Source organism: Geotrypetes seraphini, chromosome 13 (genome assembly GCF_902459505.1).
Source record: "Geotrypetes seraphini chromosome 13, aGeoSer1.1, whole genome shotgun sequence".
In the NCBI taxonomy this organism is placed as follows: Eukaryota; Metazoa; Chordata; class Amphibia; order Gymnophiona; family Dermophiidae; genus Geotrypetes; species Geotrypetes seraphini.
In genome coordinates, this window is record NC_047096.1 from 64,347,314 (window position 1) to 64,372,744 (window position 25,431).

General features: G+C 45.7%; 1 protein-coding gene across 6 annotated transcripts in view; it reads left to right on the forward strand.

The window, feature by feature from the left end:
- GRB7 (growth factor receptor bound protein 7) overlaps positions 1–25,431 on the forward strand; it is a 160,980-nt gene that overhangs the window by 70,681 nt on the left and 64,868 nt on the right. For 5 of the 6 annotated variants that reach the window (XR_004536764.1, XM_033918022.1, XM_033918026.1 and 2 more), the window contains 3 exons: positions 5,405–5,573; positions 16,170–16,311; positions 21,117–21,273. Coding sequence is in view for 5 of the 6 variants with exons in the window: in XM_033918022.1 (XP_033773913.1) it covers positions 5,405–5,573; positions 16,170–16,311; positions 21,117–21,273 (468 nt within the window). In the remaining variant the exon portion in view is untranslated. The remainder of the gene's footprint in view (positions 1–5,404; positions 5,574–16,169; positions 16,312–21,116; positions 21,274–25,431) is intronic. The other variant, XM_033918023.1, reaches the window with a different exon arrangement.

Sequence of the window (25,431 nt, forward strand, 5' to 3'; positions counted from 1 at the left end):
GAGGGTCACCATAAAGGGGTCTGGAGGTGGGGGGGGGCAGCATTGAAGAACACATATCTAGATTGTCTAATGTTTACGCAAACCCTAGTCACATAATTTGAGGTTGAGGGGTGGTAGATTCAAAGGCAATGCTAGGAAATTCTATTTTACGGAGAAGGTGGTGAATGCCTGGAATGCGCTCCCGAGAGAGGTGGTGGAGAAGTAAAACTGTGACTGAGTTCAAAGAAGCGTGGGATGAACACAGAGGATCTAGAATCGGAAAATAATATTAAATATTGAATTAAGGCCAGTACTGGGCAGACTTGCATGGTCTGTGTCTGTGTATGGCCGTTTGGTGGGGGTTGGGTTGGGGAGGGCTTCAGTGGCTGGGAGGGTGTAGATGGGCTGGAGTAGGTTTTAAAGGAGATTTCGGCAGTTGGAACCCAAGCACAGTACAGGGTAGAGCTTTGGATTCTTGCCCAGAAATAGCTAAGAAAAAAAATTTAAAGATTTAAATTGAACAGGTTTGGCAGACTGGATGGACCATTCGGGTCTTTATCTGCTGTCATCTATGTTACTGATGCCAGAAAGTACTGTGACTGAATGAGCACATGTGCTTCTGTGGCATGCCCGAGTTTGCAGTGCACTCAAACAGAACAAGCACCAAGAGACTGGAGGAAGAGGTTCCTATGCTAGAGAGAGGGTCCCAACACATGTCTGGAGGCAGAGAGCAGAAACACTTTGAAGAGACATCAGAAAGCCATACAAGAACAAAGTATCCCAGCCAAATGCTGAGAAATGTGGGCTAAAGAGAGGGCTGGAACCGGAGGGGGATAAGAAGGGGGAGGGGAGATTAGGACACCATGCTGGAAATGTGATGGTGTTGGGTCGCAGTAGGTCTCCAAGTCACAGAATGCAGTGGAATTAAAGAAGGGGGCCTCTATGGAAAGTAAAAATGGATGTCCTGCATGAAGATTTGGAGCAGACAGTGCTCTTGTCTCACTGTATTCCTCTAGAAGGGCCCCTTTTGTACATATCCCACCTTATTGATTCTCCTCCTAGTTACACTTTAATGCCTGGAGCTAGAGCAGGCCACAGGCATGTAGGCACAGTAATTGCTGATAAGGCAGAATTGGTGCCAATGTTATGGGGGTGGGGGAAGTCTAAAGTTTAAAGGTTCTCTTTAGCCAGGGTGAACAATGCTTTCTTTCTGCATTAAAGGAAGTGGAAACAATCTGTATTATCTTAGCCATTAGTGAAGCAAGTTTATAGATCTCTGCAGGGGGTTCAACTTGTTAACCCCGTGGGTCCCATCTACTGCAGAGATGTGCCGAAGAACGAGGAATACCAGCATGCACCTACCCCGCTCAGCCTCAGTTGGAATGGTTTGCTAATGATCTGCTGGGCTTTGTCCTGCCGGTGCTTAAGGGTGGAATTATGGCTGTTTAGGTGGTGGTGGTGGTGAGGCAGCAGAGAAAAAAGGAGGGAAGTGGTATAGTGACAAGTTTTGCTTTCCAAATAATTCATGATGCCATGAATTGACAGGACCATAAGCCAGTTTTGGGTAAGCTCTTGTATGCAGCAGATGGTGATCAGTGATGGATAGAGGTGGCAAATGGAGCAGTCATTCAGGGCTCAATCTAGAGCAGAAATTCTCAACCCAGGCAGTCAGGTTTTCAGGATACCCACAACATAAATTTGCATGCACTAGTAGAGAATGACATGGAGACAAATTTGTCCCTGCCCCCAAGGGAGCTCATTATACCGTCCCAGCAAGTTCTTTTCCTGTCTCTGCCCCATTTCTGCAAGCTCTGCCCTCATCTGCACAAACCTCAAACACTTTAAAATCATAAGTGTTTGAGGCTTTTGCAGCTAAGGTTTTTTCCCTGTGTCATTCTCTATGCAAATCTATCTCATGCATATTCATTATGGCTACCCAACTAATCAGATTTTCAGGATATGTTCAAAGATCCGGATGAGAACCTCTGATTTATAAAAGGGGGGGGGGGTGCTAACGGGTACCTTAAAAGCCCATTTCTAAATTGTCCAATGCAACTCCTGGAACATAACGATGAGCCAAAGATGATCTACTTAAACTTGTAACTATGTAGTTGTAATTATGACCTAACTGTATTGATATACCTGTACTAGCAACTCTATTGAATGTCCCTTGTAACTTCCAACCTCTTGTACTGTAATCCAACCTTGAACTGAATAGGTAAAAGCAGGGCAGAGCCAGGGCATCCTGAAGGCTCCTTACCCCTGCCAATTTTACATACCTCATTGCTGCCTTACGACCAGCCTGTCCAGGCTGATTCTTAGGCTTCACCCCTTTCCATGGAGTTTCTCAGCGCCCTCTTCCTCAACTGGAGGGCTGGCTTACGTGCGTGCAGGTACAAGCGGGCACAAGGTAAGCAGGGGTCAGCTTGCGTGTTTCTCAGTGCCCTCTTCCTCAACTGGAGGGCTGGCTTACGTGCGTGCGGGCACAAGGTAAATCCTCAAATGGAGTGGGCACAGTTCCAGGAGGACTGGCTTACGTGCGTGCGGATACAAGCAGGCACATGGTAAGCATTCCGATGAGGATGGCTGCTGGAGGAAGATTCTCGGGCCTCACTTCGCTTCAAGAAGTCTCATAGTGCCGTCTTCCTTAGCTTGCGTGCCCGTGGAGACAGGCGAGCACAGTGCAAGCAAACACTGTTCCTCGTGCGCTGGGCCCAAGCAGCGAATGCACAGATCATGAGGATCCAGTGTACTCATCCTTTTCCTGCAGCCTGGACATTTCTTAGATATTTCTGGCATCTGCAAGATGGTAAGTAGAAAAAGTCTTGATTGTAGACAAAATGGTGGAGAGCTGTGGAAAAATCCGACCGATGGGAACGGGCAGAAACTAAAGACTGGGGATTAGGGAAAAGCAGGGGGAAATGGGTAGGGCTCGGGCATGCCCAGTGGGGTCCGGGCACTGCACGTGCTCAGAGAAAAAAAAAATAAAAATCTCTCTGAGCTATTGGAGAGTTTATCCGCAAATTAGGAGCTGTTGGGACAACACCCCATATGTGGCTGACTAGCCTGCTGTCCACGGAGAACCTATGTTACAGGTAAGTAACTACACTTAATTTTACTGATATCTGTACTAGCAACTCTATTGAATGTCCCTTGTAACTTCCTGGGTAACTGATCCAACCTCTTGTACTGTAATCCAACCTTGAACTGAATAGGTAAAAGCAGAATAGAAAACCTGATTAACATAACATAGCATTGTAATTATGCTAGAGTGTGTGTCAAGTTAGAATAGTAACTTGTATTGATAACTGACAAATAGTAATCTATAAACTGTATATTGATATTGGACCCCCTAGTACAGGGGTCCCCAAAGTTCCTCCTTGAGGGCTGAATCCAGTCGGGTTTTCAGGATTTCCGCCATGAATATGCATGAGATCTATGTGCATGCACTGCTTCAATGCATATTCATTGGAGAAATCCTAAAAACCCGACTGGATTGCGGCCCTCAAGGAGGGACTTTGGGGACCCCTGCCCTAGAATGTAACGCGTTAGGATAAAAAAAAAGAAGCTTGTAGCAAACTGTACTGTAATTATGGCAAATCATAACTTGTAAACTGTCTTATTTGTTTATTATAACTTTTCATTATTACATATCAAGCAAAAAACACTTGTACAGAAAGTGAGGAAGTCTGAAATCAACTTCATAAAGTATAAATCATACCTTAATACAACTTACAAAAAAAAATAAAAACTAAGAAAATAAAAAATTGACTAACTCGCTCAAGTCCTCAACCTAGGATTCCAAGATTACACATAGGCGAAAAGTAAAAAAAAAAAAAGAAAAGAAAATACAACAATATAGCAAGATGAACTACAGAAGCAACTTCATTAACTACTGAGCACTTGATTTTCCTTCATCTAGCCAGGACATTGCCAAGAAAGCACTTAATTGTTAAGGTTCAAAGAAAACATATTTGACTGAATGTTGGCAAATAATACACTTGCAAGGATGTCTCAAATAAAATGTTGCCCCCAGTGAAGTGACCCCTGGTCTCAAGAGAAGAAATTCTCTCTGACGCTTTTGAGTTTCTCTTGAAAGATCAAGAAACATTTGAATTTTACATCTAGGAAACTCTTTCTGTTTGTTTTTAAAGAAGAGCCTCAATAACCACATTTTATCAATTGAAAGAGCTCTGTAAACTGTCTTATGTATGTTCTCCCTGTAACCCAGTGGTTCCCAACCCTATCCTGGAGAACCACCAGGCCAATCGGGTTTTCAGGCTAGCCCTAATAAATATGCATGGAGCAGATTTGCATGCCTGTCGCGTCCATTATATGCAAATCTCTCTCATGTATATTCATTAGGGCTAGCCTGAAAACCCGATTGGCCTGGTGGTCCTTCAGAACAGGGTTGGGAACTACTGCTGTAACCCATTCTGAGCTCTTTGGGAACAATGGGATAGAAAACTAAATTAATAAATAAATTCGTTCCTGATTTTGCCTGGCCTGTCCCACAGACATCCCTTGTCATCTTATTGGCACCTACTGAATTGAGACCAACACTTTTGGCTATTTTAACTGTATTCCTAAATGCTTTAGAGCAGTGGTTCCCAACCTTGTCCTAGAGGACCACCAGGCCAATCGGGTTTTCAGGATAGCCCTAATGAATATGCATGGGGCAGATTTGCATGCCTGTCACTTCCATTATATGCAAATCTCTCTCATGCATATTCATTAGGGCTAGCCTGAAAACTCAGTTGGCCTGGTGGTCCTCCAGGACAGGGTTGGGAACCACTACTTTAGAGGACTCTATTATAATTTAAAATCTGCTTAGATTTAGGTGGGCTAAAAGATTTTTTAAATTTAAATAAATAAATAGTTCTGGTCAGCAGGAAGGTCCGAGTCCTGTAGATTTTTACATAGAGGTCATAGTTACCACCACCAGTCCTAGTCTTGGTGCAGACATTCAGAATAACATTTATTTTAATAGATACCAACCCAGTGGTTTATTGAGGACCTATCTTCCACTTTTCCCTGGCTAGGCTGCAGAAGCAATGGTCATAGTCCAAGTAGGTAGAAGGATGACACCAAAGACATTGTGCAATAACGCCACTTATTGGTCAGATTTAGAACTCATGGTTGCAGGATTCTGGAAGGAATCCTGGTCCCTCTCCCTCCCTCGAGAGGACTGGCACTGTAATACCTAGACTAAATTAAATTGGGAGGAGGGATACAACAGAGGACAGAAGGAAGCTGTGAGGCCCCTCTAAAAGGTTTTGGTATACTATGCTGAAGAAATTTGAGGGTGAATTGAATGGGTTGGAGGCTGGGGTAAAAGAGGCTCTGGTCTTACATATCTAGCTGAAGCTATCCATCCAGTACAGGTGCCCCCGACCTTGAACTCTGAATGTTTTGTCTTCATCAGATAATGACATGGACCTTGGAGCTCTAGAGAAGAACCGTAGCTGTATTTTGGACAACCCATATGAAGAAGGAGGCAGGGCCCGGGGCCTCCACAGTACAGAGAATGTGGACTTGCTAGGCCCAGATGTTAAGAGGTCACAGCCTGTCCTTATACAGGGAAGCAGCTGGGGGTAAGCTTTCTCCCTGTCAGCCCTTTATCCCTGTGTTTTGTGTAGACTTTCTAAGTAAATGGACCAGACTAAATGCAACATTTGGTTGCTAGGGGCCCAACGGCAATCATTAAACAAATATGGTTTTCGTCAGTAAGTAGCATTGGCTGTATCATTCTCTCCAGTGAAAATGCCATTTCATGTTGCTGCCAGTGGTTTCTATTGTGCTGTACACCACCAGGAGGGAATTCAAACGTGCTGCCCAGTCATTCTTCATTTATATTGCAAAGACTGTCTTTACTCAGGGTTAGGCACACATTTAGGAATGTGCACTGTAATATCCCCCACCTCACTATAACAGAACCATGTGTGTGGGGGGGTGGATGTGGTGTGTATATTTGTGTGGACTAGGGAATAGAGTTACTAAATGAAAGCAGAACTATTGATTGTAGTGTTAACACTTTCTAGTGTATAAACACACCAATGAAATACGGTACCTACCCCAGAGAGCTTAATCTTTTTTTTAGTTGTAGTTCAAGGCAAGTTACATTCAGGTACAGCAAAGTATTGCCTGTCTCCAGAGAGCTTATAGTCCCCTTTTATCAAGCCCTGTTGGTTTTTGGTTTTTTTTTTTAATCACCAGCCACTGTAGTAAAAGCTCCGACATGCATAGAATTCCTATGAATGTCGAAGCTTTTACTGCAGCTGCCAACAATAAACCTAATGTACCTTGATTAAAAGATGGCCTAAGAACATAAGAATAGCCTTACTGGGTCAGATCAATGGTCCATAAGAACATAAGAAGTTGCCTCCGCTGAGGCAGACCAGAGGTCCATCCTGCTTAGCGGTCCGCTCCCGCGGTGGCCCATCAAGCCCATTGCCTGAGCAGTGGTATATATCTATCTATACCCTTCAATCCCTTTTTCTTCTAGGAATCTATCCAAACCTTCTTTGAAACCATTTAATGTGTTCCTGTCTGCCACAGCCTCTGGAAGCGCGTTCCATGTATCCACCACCCTCTGAGTGAAGAAGAACTTCCTAGCGTTTGTTCTAAACCTGTCCCCTTTCAATTTCTCCGAGTGCCCCCTTGTACTTGTGGTGCCCCTTAATTTGAAAAATCTGTCCCTGTCTACTTTTTCTATGCCTTTCAGGATCTTGAAGGTTTCTTTCATGTCTCCTCTAAGTCTCCGCTTTTCCAGGGAGAAAAGTCCTAGCTGCTTTAATCTGTCGGTATATGGGAGATTTTCCATTCCCTTTATCAGTTTAGTCGCTCTTCTCTGTACTCCCTCTAGTACCGCCATGTTCTTCTTGAGGTGCGGCGACCAGTACTGGACACAGTACTCCAGATGCGGCCGCACCATTGCACGATACAGCGGCATGATGACTTCCCTTGTCCTGGTCGTGATAACATTCTGTTAGCTTTCCTTGAGGCTGTGGCGCACTGCGCCGATGCCTTCAGTGTTGCGTCTACCATCACTCCCAGGTCTCTCTCCAGGTTACTGACCCCTAATGGTGTTCCCCCCATTTTGTAAGTGAACATCGGGTTCTTTTTCCCCACGTGCATGACCTTGCATTTCCCTACGTTGAAGCTCATTTGCCATTTTTTCGGCCCACTTTTCCAGCTGCGTTAGATCCTTTTGGAGATCTTCGCAGTCTTCCCTCGTTTGAGCCCTGCTGTATAGTTTGGTGTCATCTGCAAATTTTATGACCTCACACTTGGTTCCCGCTTCTAGGTCGTTTATGTAGATATTGAACAGGAACGGTCCCAGCACCGACCCCTGTGGAACTCCACTCGTGACCCCTTTCCAGTCCGAGTAGTGGCCCTTTATGCCAACCCTCTGTTTCCTGTTTGCCAGCCAGTTTTTGATCCATCGGTGGACCTCCCCTTGCACCCCGTGGTTACATATCTTTTTGAGCAGTCTCTCGTGTGGTACCTTGTCGAAGGCTTTTTAGAAGTCGAGGTAAATGATATCTATAGATTCCCCTTTATCCACCTGGCTGTTCACCCCCTCAAAGAAGTACAATAAGTTTGTGAGGCAAGACCTACCCTTGCAGAAGCCATGCTGACTCGGTTTTAGCTGCACATTGTTTTCGATATATTCACAGATGCTGTCCTTAATCAGTGCCTCCATCATCTTTCCCGGGACTGAGGTCAGGCTCACCGGCCTGTAGTTTCCTGGGTCGCCCCTTGAGCCCTTCTTGAAGATGGGCGTGACATTTGCTATTTTCCAGTCCTCCAGGATCTCTCCGGTTTTTAGGGATAGGTTGCATATTTGTCGGAGTGGCTCTGCTATTTCGTTTTTTAGTTCCTTGAGTACCCTTGGGTGAATGCCGTCAAGCCTGTTCTCATGGTGGCCAATCCAGGTCCTCTAGTACCTGGCCAAAACCCAAGGAGTAGCAACATTCATGCTACCGATCCAGGGCAAACACTGGCTTCCCCCCATGACTTTCTCAATAACAGACTATGGACTTTTCCTCCTGGACTATTGTATGCACACATGCGCACTCCTGCTGGCCACGGACCTACGGATCAGGGATCACGCAGGTAAGAGTGCGCATGCGCGCTTAGCGTTTTATTATAGTAGATAAGTTAAATAGCACCAGTCCCAGTACAGTACAGATCCTTGTGGCACTCCACTGTTTACTCTCCTCCATTGAGAAAAATGGCCATTGAACCCTACCCTGTTATCTATCAGATAACCAATTCCTAATCCAAAACTGAACTTTGCCACCTATCCCATGACTCTTTAATTTTCTCAGGAGCCTTTCATGAGGAACTTTGTCAAAAACTTTCTGAAAATTTAGATACACTATATCAACCATCTCACCTTTTATCTACATGTTTATTCACACCTTCAAAAAAGTCAAGCAAATTGATTCTGTCCCATTAAATCATGTCTGTCTACGTGTTCCACAATTTTATTTTTATAATTATTTCCACCATTTTGCCCGACGCTGAAGTCGGGCTTACCGGTCTGTAATTTCCCAGATTTCCCCTTGAACCCTTTTTTTAAAAAAAATGGCATAATGTTGGCCACCCTCCATTCTTCAGGTACTACAGATGATTTTAGCAATAGGTTACAGATCACTAACAAGTCAGCAGTTTCATGTTTTAGTTCTTTTAGTACCCTGGGATATATACCATCTGGTCCAGATGATTTATCACTTTTTAACTTGTCATTTGACTTAGTACATATTCCCAGATTCACCAAGATTTCTTTCAGTTCCTGCCCATCACCCTTAAACCATTTCCAGTTCAGTTAGATCTCTTACATCTTCTGTAAAGACTGAAGCAAAGAATTAATTGTCTCTCCACTATGGCCTTATCCTCTCTGAGTGCCCCTTTGCTCCTTGATCATCCAACAGACTCACCGATTTCCTTCACAGGTTTTCTGCTTCTGATGTACCTAAAAAAATTGTTAGAATTTTTGCCTCTTTGGCAATTTTTTCTTCATAATCATTCTTAAATGCAAAGCATTGATTAAAAAAAGCTAATTTGCCAGTGCTCGCTTTCTTTTTTTTCTTATTTTCTTCATGCGGATCCTTTTTCCATTCTTTAAAGGATGTTTGTTCTAATAGGCTCTTTCACTTCACCTTTTAGCCATGCTGGTTCTTGTTTTCCTCTTCTTTCCAACTTTTGTTAATATGTGGAATACATCTGGTTTGGATTTCCATGATGGTATATTGTAAATAACATCCATGCCTGGTTTACAGTCCTAACCTTTGCAACTGATCCTTTTTAGCTTCACTTTAACCATTTTCCTCATTTTAAGAAGTCTCCCCTTTGAAAATTTAAATGCCTCTATAGTAGATATTCTTTTGTGACATCACTCCAGGTATCGCTGTTTTCCTGCAGACCCAACACAGGTAACTCCTGTACTATGTCTTGCATTCCATTAAGGACCAAATCTAAAATAGCTCCCCCCTCTCTTGTCGGTTCCTGGACCAGTTGCTCCAAGAAGCAGTCATTTATGACATCTAGGAATTTTACCTGCCTAGCACTCCCAGATGTAACCAGTCAAGGTTGGGGTAATTGAACTCGCACTTCTATTAATAGTCCTTACCTATTTGTAAAACTACAGGGACCTCTTATTACCTAGAAGCACCGTATTTTCTATGTATCTCCCACTCCCAACATAAATCTTTAGAAACTTGAAGCATTTCTGAAAATGCTACCCTGGAGGATCTGGATTTCAGCTTTCTACCTAAGAGCCTAAATTTGGCTTCCAGAACCTCCTTCCCACATTTTCATACGTTATTGGTACATACATGTACCAAGACAGCTGGCTCCTCCCCAGCACTATCTAAAATCCTATCTAAGTGACACATGAGATCCACCACCTTTGCACCAGGCATGCCAGTGACCAGGCGATCCTCGCACCCACAAGCCACCCAACTATCTACATGTCTAATGATCAAATTATCAACTATAACAGCTGTCCTAACCCTTCCTTCCTGAAGAGAAGCCCCTGGAGACACATCCTCAGGGCAAGAGGATATTGTTTCCCCTGGTGGGCAGGTCCTGGCTACAGGATTATTTCCTACTTCACCAGGGTGATGCTCTCCTTCTAGGAGACCTCTCTCCTCTAAAGCAGCACAGAACGAGAGGGCACTCTCTAAAGTTAAAAGGGGATAGATTCCTTACAAATGTAAGGAAGTTCTTCTTCACCCAGAGTGGTAGAAAACTGGAACACTCTTCCGGAGGCTGTTATAGGGGAAAACACCCTCCAGGGATTCAAGACAAAGTTAGACAAGTTCCTGCTGAACCAGAACATACGCAGATAAGGCTAGACTCAGGGCACTGGTCTTTGACCTAAGGGCCGCCGTGTGAGCGGACTGGGCACGATGGATTACTGGTCTGACCCAGCAGTGGCAATTCTTATGTTCTTACACCATCCCTGTAAGTCTCCTCTATATACTTCTGTCTCCCTCAGCACTTCCAAGTCTGCTATTCTAGCCTCCAGGGAACATACTCGTTCTTTGTGAGCTAGGAGCTCTTTGCAGTGAGCACATACATATAACTTCTCGCCAACCTGGAGAAAATCATACGTGTGCAAAAGACTGGAGAGCACCCCTCTTGCTGCTGGACTACTGTCTGCATCTTATTGAGCTGATTATTAATTGAACCTTATTAAGCTACTAGAAATATATTACACTAGTATAGAGAGCTTCAGGATTATATTGTATGCATATTAGTGTTTGATTCTTAGCAGGTAATAAGAATTTGTAAATACTGTAAATATTTCTCCTGTTGTCCTAATTAGAATATTTGACTATAGATAAAGAAATGAGCTGTGGGAGGGTGGGGCCCCTGAATATAGAACACCACCTGAATATAGAACAAGCGCACCATGTAGGACAGTGTAAGGAACTTGGAGACCTCTTGGGGGTGGTAATTTTTAGGGTATTGAATTATTCCCATAAAACGGATATCCTGCAAGCTCTACGAGTGGGGAAAAACTGGAATATCAGCAACAGCGCATTCTTTGTTTTCAAGACTAATCTGTGATGGTGTCTGCAACTCAAAAGGCGTTCCTATCTGCTCTCATCTGGCGGAACAGAATATCTGTTTTAGTCTGCTTTACCCGCTAAGTTGAATATAATGAAAGGGGGGTAGGCCGCATTGTTGTTGGTTTGTTTTTTTGTTTGGTTTTTTTGACTCTGTGAAAACTATCTGAATACCCCATTGTCTTGGGCTTCTTTTGCTGCCTTGAGCAGGACTATCCTCAATTTACACAATCTATGACCTGTTCTCTATTTTTGGATGGCCACTCACTGGATTTTGTGGCCTTATCTGTCTGACAGTTATGTTAGACTTTGGCAGGAACAACGATGTGTGTATTTTTGAATTTCCATAGCTGATTCCATTTAGACACCTTTTCTGAGAGCGCTTATTTTTTGTCTTCCTACTTGGAAGTCTTCCTTCTTGGAAGTCTTCTCTAGACTTCGTCAATTCGGAGTCATTGTTCATTTTGTTTTTGTTGAACCTTTTTGCTTCTTTTGTATTTTTAGGGGAGCACCTTCCAGGATGTTACCAACTTTATCCTCTTATCTACTGTGGGCTTACTACTTCATCATTCGGACTACTGGTTTCTTGTAATATATTTAGGGTATGTGCGAGTCTGGAATGGTTTATTTTAGATCTGGGTTTGTTGTACGGAATGAGTTACTGGGGGAGAGTTTGAGCTCCTCAGGGAAGTAATACATAGTTGGAGTGTTAGAATTAGTGATGGCTTAGTTGGGTTGTGGGGGATAGGTGGTGGGAGGTTGGGTGGGAAGATGAGTGGAGGTTCTGTGGGGGCTTGGAAGCTTAGATGTTCAGAGGATGGAGGGGATCTGGGAGACACCTAAAGTATTTGAATGTTTGAGGGAACATTAGGCTTTCACTGTTCTGGACTCAACATTGAGGGAAAGAGGGGCTGCAGCTGGGACGGCTTCCCCTCCCCAATTCTTATAGTATCCATTTATCTTTTCTTTTTTTTTCTAAGGGGCTATGGTGAAATTGATTAGTTGGAATGTAGGGAGAATATCTTCTCCTATTAAGCGTTCTAAAATCTTGCAGTCCCTGCAACGACATAGGGCCGATGTTGCATTGTTACAAGAAACCCATTTGGGGGATACAGACCATACCAAACTTAGTGGGTAGACAACTATGTGGCTTCGCTGGCCTAAGGGAAAAAGGGAGGAGTAATTATCTTGTTCCATAAGGGATTGATTTCACAGGTAGAGCTTCTGTTGTCGAGAGATGCATAGTATTGTGTAAAATGACTTTAAATAATTGGTGATTAGCAATACGTATGCCCCTAATAAACCAGATCCCACTTTTCATACCAAATTGATAGCTGCCCTTTTGCATTTTGATATTACCCAGCTAGTGTTGTTGGGGGGGGGAGGGAGGGAGAGGAGACTTCAGTACTGTGTGGGATCTAGTTTTGGATTGTTCTAAATGGACAGGATCTGCTGGGGCCTCAGGTAGGAGAGGTTTCCTGCAAATGTGTGCAGCCTTAGGGTTGCTATGTTTGGAGATTTTTACAACATATGGATTGTGACTACACTCTATCTTGGGCTCACTCCACCCAATCTCAGCTAGATTACATTCTTATGCCACAATCGATGCTTTCTAGGGTGGCGTATGGAAATAGGGCCAGGAGATATCTGACCATGCTGTGGTGTGGGTGGAGTGGGATAAATGGGGAACCAATCTGGAGGTTCCCCTTGGACCTTTATACTGATCCTGACTTTCCTGAGTATCTCGAAGTGCTGGAAAGATTATACTTCTCATAATGATGCCCATCAGGAGAACCCAACTCTTCTGGGAGGCAGATAAGGCGGTTTTGAGAGGCTATATCATGTTTTTCAAGCCATAAAAAGAAAGCAAAAGATAGAGAAATTTATCGCTTGGGGGGGGGGGGGCCTTCAACTACCGAGGAGGAAGTTTTGGCTCTACGCACTCTGCCGTTGATAAGGAGCAATTAATTACTACACAAATATCCTGTAACTTTGTTTCATGAATTAGCACAGAAGTTGATGTTGTACTATAAATATAAACTTTACTGACATAGTGAAAAAGGCAGTACGTTGCTGGCTCACTTGGCTTACGGCCCTCACCACCTATTATGCGTACCGTATTTCCCCAAATATAGGCCGCGGCCTATACATAAATTTTGCAAACTGGCCTAGTGGGCGCAGCTTGCTTAAATAGGGCAGCCTATACATGGAGCAATACAGTATTCCCCCCTCCCCTTAAATAGCCCCCTCACCAGAAATTACCTTGGAGTCCGCCCCGCCTGCTTCCTCCAAATACGCTGTGAAGGGCAGGAGCAATGTTTGTGATCTCAAGCCTCACCCCACGCCCTTCCTGATTGGCTGATGTTGCGAGAACTGACGGCAGCCAATCAGGAAGGGCACGGGGCAAGGCTTGAGATCGCAAACATCGCTCCCCTGCACAGCATGTTTGGCAGAGGCAGCTATCATGGAGGAGGTATGGGGGGGGGCAGAGATGATTCCCCGGGCGGGCTGGGCTTAGAGTGTGCAGGCCGCTCGCTCTCCTACACTGGGCAGGGGGAGGAGAGGAGATGATGTCCCGGGTGGGCTGAGCTGGGCTCCGAGCACACAGGTCACTTGTGTTCCTGCACTGGGTGGTTCCCGCTCTCCCCATCGCGTTTCTCTTCCACCAAGGGATAACCCGCTGCTGAAGCCACCCCCATGTCCCACTCTGTTCCTGCCCGGTGACATAACATTGCCTTTATGTACTGGTATAGGCCGCCTCATTGTATAGGCCAATTTAGGTTTTTAAAGTTCTTAGATAAGCCGCAGCTAGTAACATGGGGCGGCTTACCTAAGTTTTTAAAACCGAAATCGGCATTTCCTGTGACCTATACAAGGGGGTGGCCTATATGTGGGGAAATACGGTATACGTGATGCTCAGGGTCAGGATTGTATGGATAATCAACATTTGTGCCGTTTTCCAAGATTATTATCAATAGTTGTATGCTGCACAGGGGGAGCCTGGCTTGGACAGCTCCATGTATCTGGAGATGGCTGATTTGCCCTGCTTGTCTGAACCGGATCTGTCATCTCAATACACTTATCTCTGAAGAGGAAGTGGATAGGGCAATTGCTCAAAGTGCATTGTTGAAAGCCCCAGGTCCTGATGGTTTTTGGGCAGATCCTCTGCAGCAACATTACTTTGTCATTGGCTCATATGTTCAACTACTGTAGAGAGAGGGTTGTGCCCTGCTGGAGACCCTTCGGGAAGCCTGGATTGTGGTTCTGCCTAAGCTGGGTCAGGATCCCCTATAGCTGGGCTCTTATAGGTCCTTTTCACTTCTTAATTTTGAAACCTCCACCCTTTCACAGAGGCCATTGCAATAAAGTGCACAAGGTAAGCATAACTGTAGGGTACAATATTGTGGGTGGACAGATTCAAAAGGGTTTGCCTTAGATACCAGTGTACCGCATATTTTAAAACAAAGGTAATGAGGCTATTAGTTATTCTGCACAGTTGCAAGGATTTAATGCCGGTTTCTTTTGTTTTTCTGCGCATATGCAAGACACCCCAACTTTTCCTGGCTTCCAAGAAGATCACGGTTCAAAAAAAAAAAAAAAAAGACAGAACTGAGGAGGACATGTGCTAGAAGATCTGGACTGTTGAGAGCACATGTTCTGCTGGAATGCTATTCTGGGTATATAAATTGTATATAATCATGGTTCTCGCAAAATTTTATGCACAGAATAGTATTCCAGCCCATGTGCAGATGGGTGCCAGAACTGTTTTTCTGCTAAGGCCTGTGCACAGCTTTAGCTGCCCTTAGTGCCGAACCATGTGCTCTTCTGGGTTAAAGCACAAGTATTACACGAGGCCTATCTGCACATACTTTAGTTTGGTTACTAAATTGGCGAGAAAAAAAACGTGATGCTGGGTTTGTATTAGGAAGCTGTACACTAAGCAGACGGCACATGAGTCTAACCCTACAAGTGCCTGTGCTGTAGTCCCTACCCCTGAAGATTACTTTCAGGGTTAAGGAGTTATTCTGTATTACACAAAAGCTGAAACAGCCATAAGGAACATTGTCAACCAGGGCTGGGCCAGCCACTAGGTCAGGGATCTCAAAGTCCCTCCTTGAGGGCCACAATCCAGTTGGGTTTTCAGGATTTCCCTAATGAATATGTATTGAAAGCAGTGCATGCACCTAGCTCTCATGCATAGTCATTGGGGAAATCCTGAAAACCCGACTGGATTGCGGCCCTCAAGGAGGGACTTTGAGACCCCTGCACTAGGTGGACTAAGATCCCCCTAGGGTAGAGGTAGGCAATTCCAGTCCTTGAGAGCCGGAGCCAGGTCAGGTTTTCAGGATATCTATAATGAATATGTATGAGATGGATTTGCATGCACTGCCTCCTTAAGATGCAAATCTATCTCATGCATATTTATTGTGGATATCCTGAAAACCTGACCTGGCTCCGGCTCTCGAGGAACGGAATTGCCTACCCCTGACCTATGGTGCTAGAAATTGGGTAGGGGGGCCACAGTCCTGGTGCATGTGAGAGCATCCTCCCCCTTTCCTTTTCATTTCAGGGCCTCCTACCTAATCTCAGGCCTGTCTCAAGATTAGAGCAACAGGCCCTGTAAGCAGAGACCCATGCTGATGTGCTGCTGTGTTTGCACCCCCCCCCCCACCCACCCGCAGACTTCCTTTCAGAGGGGGTGGGACAAAACAGTGCTTTAGAGTTGGCCTGTATTTATGGGGCCTGCATAGCTTGGGTGCCACTTTATTTATAGGGATAACTTGAGAGGAGGGGGCAGCAGCAGCAGGCCCAACAGCAAGAAAGGAAAGGGGGAGGGATGAGAAGCTGGTTAACTTGGGAGGGGTGTTAGAGAGAAAGGGGACATGCTGCCCACTGGGGGGGGGGGGAGGGACATAGGGGAAAGAAAGATGCTTGACTATGGGGAGGAGAGAGCAGGACAGCATGGCTGAAAGTTTGCCTGTGGTGTCCAATAAATCTTATGTCGACCCTGTTGTCACCCCTTGTTCAAAATTGTTTACAGAAAATTGCACTGTATGAAAATTCTTCTCATTAAAGTGTCTTTATCCTTTTTTTTTTTTTTTGGCACAGAAGGTTACGAGAGGAGGAGTCTCGTGCTTCCTCACTCCCCACGATTCCCAACCCCTTCCCGGAACTCTGCAGCCCATCCAAGTCTCCCATTTTGAGCAACGCATCCCTGGGGCGGTCACCACAATGGGAAAGTGGCCATCACGTAAGTGCCTTTGCTGAGAGGACAGCGGGGGTGGGGGAGTTGGGTCTCCAAGCAGTCAGCCAGCATTTCCTCTGTGGATAAAGGGGCTCTGCCTTCTTCAGGCCAATCCTTACTGTCTAGGATTTGAACTTTAATCTTCCTGTCCTCTGGGCGTTCTGAAGGTCTAGTTTCCCCATTTGCTACCTTGCATTGATGAGGCCGCTTTGGAAATGCCGCTTTATACAAAACCTCGCTCCACTCTCTCTCACCAGATGAAAATTTCTATTACCAGCCTTAAACTGTAATAATATGAGCATTGTGTAGCCACAGGTAGAGGGCGCTGATGCCTGCGGGAACATGTTCTCAAATAAACCCCAACTTTGTTTTGCTGCCAAGAAACAACCTGTTCCCCCGGAGTCTTTCCTCACTGCATAGACCTGTTAACCTCCCTGAATTCAAACATTTTGAGGAACAGCCAGGGTGTGAGACTCGGTCCTGTTCTTTACCTCCCCCCCCCCATCCCCCCAAATTCAGCACACAAACATAAAGCTCTACCAGTGTTCTCTCTGCTGTCCTGCAGCACCTCATGCTAAGCCAGTACTTGGGACTATAAATAGCTCTTTATCTGGAGAAAGCTAAATTGATTAAAACCTATTGGTGTGAGCTCACAATTTGCACAAATTCCTCACCCCCTGGGCTTCTCAGCTTTTGCCCTCCCTCCTGCTGGAACCTATTGACCACCAGAGAGTGAACGAAGAGTGGAGGAGAAAGGATCAGGTTGCTACTTAGCCTTGTGTCCTGTTTGAATCAGCAGGCTGCTGGAGCTGGCAGGTTGGCTTTCTTGGCACAAGCCACACTGCATGTCAGTGGCTCCCGTGGGTGCAGACTGTCCCTGGCACATTCTCAGAATGTCAGAGGTGGGAGGAGGGCACTGAGTGAGGAGCAGCTTGCTGCCGAGTCATGGGATCAGAAGGGGCTGCTAAGCCTGCATCTCTGTTCTGTCCAGCAGGCAGTCCATTTCAAGAGAAACCCCTTAACCTGTTACATACTGGAAACACTTCCTGCTTTCCTAGCCATAAGATCTCAGCCTCTTGGTGTATGGAAGCTTCCAAACTAGCACTGAGTGTATGTACTTTATGGAACAAAGTTAATTAATTTTACTGGCACAAGACTTGGTGACTGCATTACTCCAAGTCCTAAGTGCAGATGATCCAGTCCTGGTTTTTCTAAGCACATGACTTTGAGTTCAGCATTTTATTAGAAATTTAAACAACAATAAACAAATAACATTCTGGTCCTTTTACAAAAGCAGCACAACGTTGTAAAAGCCCACCATCATGTGCACAGAAATCACAAATTAGCATTGCAAGTGAGGTGCAAGCAATTTCAAATAACACTCCAGGGTTCCCTTATTTTGCAATAGGATTGAATGCAATTGAGACACTCGGCAGCAGGTGACAAACTATATTCCACCAGACATTGCAATCAATAGCCAAAATGTTTTTCCAACTGGGCAAAATATCTTGAAGAACCAAAGTGACTAGCAAATCAAAAGTTCTTCAATAAGGCTTTGCAATACTCTGTAACAAGCTACCAGATTTTCAGATTAAATATTTAAAATATCGGTTTGGTAAGCTAAAAATAGCACTAAGCTTCCCCATGATCAATGGCCTTGAAGCAGAGTAGAATAACATACGAGAGCAGTGGCATAGTAAGGGGAGGGGCCCAGGTGTCATCTTGATTGGGGTGCCAGCGCTTCTCTTCTCTCTTCCCCCCCCTCCCCGCTAGAATAACATATGAGCTGTGGCATAGTAAGGGGAGGGCCCAGGTGCTATCTTGATTGGGGCGCCAGCACTCCTCTTCCTCTCTGCCCCCCCCCCACTAGAATAACATATGAGCAGTGGCATAGTAAGGGGGGCCCAGGTGCTATCTTGATTGGGGCGCCAGCACTCCTCTTCTCTCTGACCCCCACCCCTGCTCCTTCCCCCGCTGCACATGCGCTTTCACTTCCCCTTACGGTACCTCTAGCTCTTTGCTGGTGCGAGCAGCAACATCAGCGTGCTGCTCCCGCCAGCGTTGGCTCTCCCTTTGACATCACTTCTGGGAGGGAGTAGTGTAGCGGTTAGTTAGTTACAGCCTCTGCGCCCTGGGGTTGTGGGTTCAAATCCTGCACTGCTCCTTGTGACCCTAGGCAAGTCACTCAATTCTCCATTGCCCCAGGTACATTTAAATAGATTGTGAGCCTACTGGGACAGATGGGGAAAATTCTGGAGTACCTGATTGTAAACCGCTTAAATACCCTTGATAGGCGGTATATAAATACCTAACATAAATAAGGACTTCCCCCCAATAAATATGATGAGGCAGTCCATGCAAATAGGTCTCATGCATATTGGGGAAAACCTGACCGGGTTGTGATCCTCGAGGACCAAAGTTGCTCACCCCTGATTTTATAAAATATACAGCTGCTGTGGTAATGTGTTGAAAAGAGTGTTTTCTCAAAAGAATTGGAGAGACCACCTGAAACTACTGAAGATGGTGCAGGTTAGTAAAGTGGGATCTGAATCTGAGACCTTAAGGATAGTGAAGATAAATTGTAGTTCTGTGCCTTAACAAGAACAAAGTACACTCTGGCTCTTAGACTTGCCTGGTGGGGTCCCTTCTCCCTTCCCATCCCACTCAATATCTGCAAGTAAGCCAAACTTTCTTCTTTCAAACAGTGCCAACCAAGAGGGTGCAGTGTTTGGAAGGTAGCCCCAGACAGCTCTGAGATCTCCGCTCTAGAGAGTTGTTGGAGTGGGCAGACTTGATGGGCTATGGCCCTTTTCTGCTGTCATTTTCTATGTTTCTATGAACGGGGACGACGGAAATCCCGCGGGGATCCCACAGGTTCCCCCTTCGGGTCGTGGGGATCCCGTGGGGACACTCCCTAGGGTCGTGGGGATCCCGTGGGGACACCTCTTAGGGTCACGGGGATCCTGTGGGGTTCGATGCAACTCGAGCCATGAGGCTCATCTTTTTTTTTTTTCCTACCTGCCCTGCCGCAGTACACAGCGAACCGGAAATCTTCCCCGATGAGCGCTGACGTCTGAGGGAGGGCTTAAACAAAGCCCTCCCTCCCTCTGACGTCAGTGCTGACATCGGGGAAGACTTCGGTCGGCTATGTGTGCTGGGGCAGTGCAGGCAGGAAATAGAAGATGAGCCTCGCGGCTTGAGCTCCATTTTGCTGTAATTTGCTTGCAGATGAGGGCTGGGAGGCGGAATACAAAAGGGGGGAGGGAGTGCATTTTTGGACACAAGGCATGAACTTGGGAAAGAGGATGGAAGAAGGAAGGGAAAGATGCTGAGGTGGGGGAGGGAATGCATTTTGGACACAAGGCATGAACTTGGGGAAAGAGGATGGAGGAAGGGAGGGAAAGAGATGCTGAGGTGGGGGAGGGAATGCATTTTTGGACACAGAAGGCATGGACTTGGGAGGGAAAGAGATGCTGAGGTGGGGGAGAGAATGCGTTTTTGGACACAGAAGGCATAAACTTGGGAGAGAGGAATGGAGGGAAAGAGATGGTTGTGTACACGGGAATGGAAGAAAGGAGAATTTTTGGGCATAGGGAGGGAGGGAGGTACAGATGAGAGGGAGAAATTGTGGTGGAAAGGGAACAGTGGGACAGATTGAAATGGATGCAAGAGGGAGGAATGTTGGACATAGTGGTGAAGGGAATGGAGGGAGAGATGTGGCATGGTGCTGGAGAGGGGTGATGGAGAAATGTTGGGCATGGGGCTGGTGGGCAGGCATGAAAGATGAGAAAGGGATAAATGCTGGACCATGGCAGGAGGAACCAATGGACAGCAACAGAAGAATTTACAGAAAATGGGAAAGCAGAAAAAAGAAACTGGGACCAACTTTAAGGAAAAATAAGTCTCCAGACAACAAAGGTAAAAAACGGAATTTATTGACTAAAATATGTTAGCTTTGGGAAATGTATATAGCAGATGTCTTTGTATTGTGTTCAAAAGAAAAGGAAATGCATTTCTGGTTTTATTTCTACAGTGTTGAAGTACTTGCTGACCCTTGCTGTGACTGGTGGGGATCCCCAAGCACCGCCAGCAGAGGACCTCCTCTAGAGTAGGCCAGAACTCCCCTCCACCAAACACAGCAGTCACTGGCAGCATCCATGAGCCACTGAGCTGCCAGCATCTGTGACTCAGGGACGCTACTGCTGCCTGCCAAGCTTGGCAAAAGGAACCAACTGCAAAGGAAGTCCTCAGCTGACAGCTTGGGGGTTCTCATCAGTTGAGTATTTATATTTTATATTTACATTAGAGGCTCTGGTAGAAACCTGTTTACAAAGTATGTATTCTTCCCAATTAATATTTCCAAATTAATAAAGTCTCTTTGCTTATTTGTAAATGGGTCTCTACCAGTGCCTTTAATTCAGTAGCATAATTAAATTAAATAACTATTTCTGAAATTTATAAGGACGGGCGGGGACAGAGGGGATTCCTCATGGGGACGGGTGGGATTTCTGTCCCCGCGCAACTCTACTCTGCTCTCCACTGTCATTAGCTCTGGGAGGTGTTCACTGACCATCGGTGTTTTACAAACTAGGTAAATGCTGGCAGCGAGTGTCAGGGCAGCTGAAAACCTAATGCAGATACTCGGGGCATGACCCAAATCTCCTGACCACTCCCTCCTCCTTTGCCCTTTTCATTCCCCTGCAGTTCTCTGTTGCAGCTTCTTCATAGGTGTCTGAGATGTGTGCAATTGTACCTTTTTCTGATGTAGTACCCTTGACTCTGTTAAGCCTCTCATTTCTGCCTCTTTGTAGGTGGTCAAGGTCTTCAGTGAAGATGATACCTGCAGGTCACTGGAAGTCACAGCTGGCACCACAGCACGAAATGTCTGTGAGATCCTGGTACAGAAAGCACATGCCCTGAGCGATGAGAGCTGGTCGCTGGTGGAATTTCATCCACATCTTGCACTGGGTAAGGAGACCCTGGAACTTGGGGGCAGATGTGTTTCTGTTTACTCCAGGACCTTGCTAGGGTAAAGCCTGTCTAAAGTCCTTTTCCTTTCAAATACATTTCAGGGGTGTAACTTATTTGAATTCCCCATGAAAGGAGATGCTGTGACAGGAGACTTGCAGCAGTCACCTGACAGTGACAGTTTCCCTTTTGATAGGTTCTCTATAATATTTGCAGTCTCCCCCATAACTGTATCTCCCTTGTGACAGCATCTCACTGGAGCTGATCTACTGAACCAGTGTGCATAATCGTTGTGTGATGTGCTGAAAGTGAAGATCTGTTGTAGGCACAGATCCTTCTAGAACTTGTCATGGGAAATGGAGCTGTCACACGAACTTACTTGGAGTCACTGGCACTTCCAGACAGAAATATAGGGGTAGGCAACAAGGGAGGGCAAGCTAGGTATAGGAGAATAAACCAAAATTGCTTTTCTGTATATCAAGCCTTCCTCTTCCTGCCTTTAAATAAGCTATAAAAGACAAAGAGAATTTCCCAAGGGTCTTTGCATAAGAAATACAAATCCCAGTAAAACTACCACTGTAACTGACGGTACTGTAACTGATAGTATCACTCCAGAAATTATTTTTGTATGGGAGGGATTTACACCAAGGTTTCAGTAAATCCTTGCACTATTCTGTAAATGGTGCCCAACTCTCAGCACTGTTTACAGACTAGTGCTCAATGGGTATTTTATGCAGTGCCCAAATTGGGATGCCATTCACTGAATCTAGTTCTAACCAGCTAGGTTAGGTGCAGCCTAGGATCAGAGCCAGCACTTAACTGGTTAATAGCAATATTGAATCCACTAATGAGTTAAGCTTTGTAGAATAGTCTGAATATCAGCCAGCATGCAGTTAGATTCCAGATCCTGCACTAACCAGCTATTCAGTGCTGGGGGGACAGACTTGCCCCAGCACTGAATATCCAGGATTAAATCAGCCTGTGGCTGTGCTTACAAGCCGGTTCATAGACAAAAGCGCTCGACGACAAAGGCGCGCCGACAACCCAGCGCAGACAACTGAGCGCAAGGCGGAAGCGCGCTGAAGGAAAACAGTATTTTAAGGGGCTCCGACGGGGGGTGTTGGTGGAGAAACCCCCCCCCCACTTTACTTAATAGAGATCATGCTAGGGTTGTGGGGGGTTGTAACCAGTGTTCCCGCTAAGCTGCGTTGGCCTGCGCTCGCGCACAAAATATTACATCGCAGCGCAAAGTTTCTCTTCACAGCGCACACACGCGTCGGTAAGGTAAGGGGACGCATTGGGGGGATTGCACTTCCCCACCATTGCCATGCTTCGGTTCCTCTTCTTCCTTCCTTCCTCCCCCCCCCCCCCCGCGGGACCCTGCGGCACCATCAACTCTTACTCCCTCTAATGTCGGCCCTGCAGCTCCAGACTTCCTCGCACCTTCTCCCCTCCCCCTTTGGATCGCTATTATTTTAAATGTTATAGCCGCGGAGCTGTATCCATCAGTGGAGATGTCTAACCTCGGCCTGCCCCGGAACTCTTACTGCAACAGTGACTTCCTGTTCCTGCCTAGACGGGCGGCTGCTGCAGTAAGAGTTCCGGGGCAGGCCGAGGTTAGACATCTCCACTGATGGATACAGCTCCGCGGCTATAACATTTAAAATAATAGCGATCCAAAGGGGGAGGGGAGAAGGTGCGAGGAAGTCTGGAGCTGCAGGGCCGACATTAGAGGGAGTAAGAGTTGATGGTGCCGCAGGGTCCCGCGGGGGGGGGGAGGAAGGAAGGAAGAAGAGGAACCGAAGCATGGCAATTGTGGGGAAGTGCAGAGCTGCAGGGAAGAGTGTTGCGGTACCCAGCTGGAGGGAGAAGGAAGATGAGGGAGGGAATTAAAGGAGATGCCAGGGCTTGGAGCGTAGGAGGAAGGTATGCCAGTCTAAGGGAAAAGGAAGGGGGAGATGTGAGAGCATGGAGGGGGAGCGAAAGATGGAAGAAAAGGAAAGGAGAGAGATGCCAGAGAATCAGGGAAGGGGAGATACCAGACTATGAGGAGAGGTGTGGGAGAGGGAAGGCGAGGAGAGAGATGCCAGACCAATGGGGTGAAAGGAGAGATGGAAGGGGGAGGCATACAGTTTCTGGAAGGGGCATAGAAGGAGAGAAGATGCCATATAGGGGAAGAGAGACGGCAGACAGTGGATGGAAGGAAGAGAGTTACAAGAAGATGAGGAAAGGAGAAACCACAGAAGACAAAGGTAGAAAAAAATTTCTATTTATTTATTGCTTTAGGAGACATGTGTCACTGTTTCTGTGAAGCATTGTATGCAGAGTCCAGCTTCTTGCTGGTTCAATTTAACCTTTGTCTATGTATTTTTATTTTATCCCCCCTTTTACAAAACTGTGAAGCGTTTTTAGCACCAGCCTTGGTGGTAGCAGCTCTGATGCTCAGAATTTTATGAGCATCAGAGCTGTTACCTCCGTAGCTAAAATCCACACTACAGTTTTGTAAAAGAGGGAGGGGTTAGTTTGTGATTACATATTCCTTACTAGGCGAAGGTGTTTTCTGTGTTCTGTGTGTTCGAAAGACATGGTTTTCTGTTAGGATTGACGGTGTAGGATTGATCTGTGCTGGTCTGGCTTGTTTAGTTTTACAATGGGTGTATTGATGTACTGCTCACTGCAATATGTAAGATGCTGCCTTTTCCTAGGTACTCATGTGTGACGTGTGGTTTGTTACTAAAAATCATGTTTTTCTTACAGATGGGGGGGGGTGCCAAAAAATGATGGGCCCCGGATGTTACATATGCTAGGTACGCCACTGTATGTAAAGATACCAGAAAGCTGGCGTAGCAAAAACTTCTAAGTTTTGAGTATTTAACCCTCCCACAATCTCACGGGCACTCGTTTCAAGTTTATTGAGATTTTGATTTAAACGCAATATCAAATATTTTCAATGCGTATAACAAAAATAAATTTGGGGAAATAAATAAAACCATTTGTGTTCCCGCTAAGCTGCGCTGGCGTGCGCTGGCGCACAAAATATTACATCGCAGCGCACACGTTTCTCGTCACAGCGCACGATCGGAAGAGGCGTACGGCAGATGGCAGGGCGGCGAGAGGAGAATCGGGCGAGTTGGCTCATAACTTGCTGGCGCCCGATATTTTTGGCTCACGGTGAAAAAGGTTTGCTCACAACACCCGCCCGCTTAGAGGGAACACTGGTTGTAACCCCCCTCATTTATTGGAAACTTAACTTTTTCCCTCTTTTTTAGGGAAAAAGTGAAGTTTTCAGTATAATGTGAGGGGTTACAACCCCCCAAACTCTTCACAACGCCGGCGCGATCTCTGTTAAGTAAAGTGGGGGGGGTCCCCCCCACATCCCCCATCGGAGCCCTTTAAAATACTGTTTTTCTTCGGCGTGCTTCCGCCTTGCGCTCAGTTGTCTGCGCTGGGGGTGCGCTTTTGACCTGTCACCTTACAAGCCACTTACCATTGCAGGTTGACTATCAGCCTCTGTATTTTCTTTGAGCCATCCCAGTTGACATCATTTTATGGCTGTTAGCCTCCTATTATGATACCAGCTCTGGAAAGCTGCCAAGATGGTACTCAAGGGGATACCGACCATCAGTTTGTCTTTTGCCTATTGATTTTGATATTCTTTTCTTGCTAATTATGTGCACTGGATTCCCTCTAATATACTGAGGACTGTAGTGCTCCAGTGTTCTCTTTTTTTTGTGCGTGTGTTTTCAGTGGTGGTTGCCACTTTTCTCTATTGCTTATTGCTATACTTTTCTTTATAAGCTGTTGCTTGGCTGGTTTATTCTGAAAACCGATCTTTCTCTTTCTCTTTATATATAAATCTCGAAGAACTTCCCTTCCACTACCACTTTGTGAAATAACACAAAGTGGTATATAGAAAACATATGCAACGATAACAGCTCTTAATTCCCACGACTCAAACTGCACAACTCTACCTATAAAAAGAGTACTGTAAATAGGATACCAGGCCCTAGAGTATCGCTACACCTGCTGTTGGAAAGCTAGAACAAGTTGAGTTGTTTATCCCTAACACAGGAGCTACATGCTAGTACAGGAGGTCTCAACCGTCCTCAGGACACATCAAGTCAGTTAGGTTTCCAAGGTTTCCAATGAATATGCAAG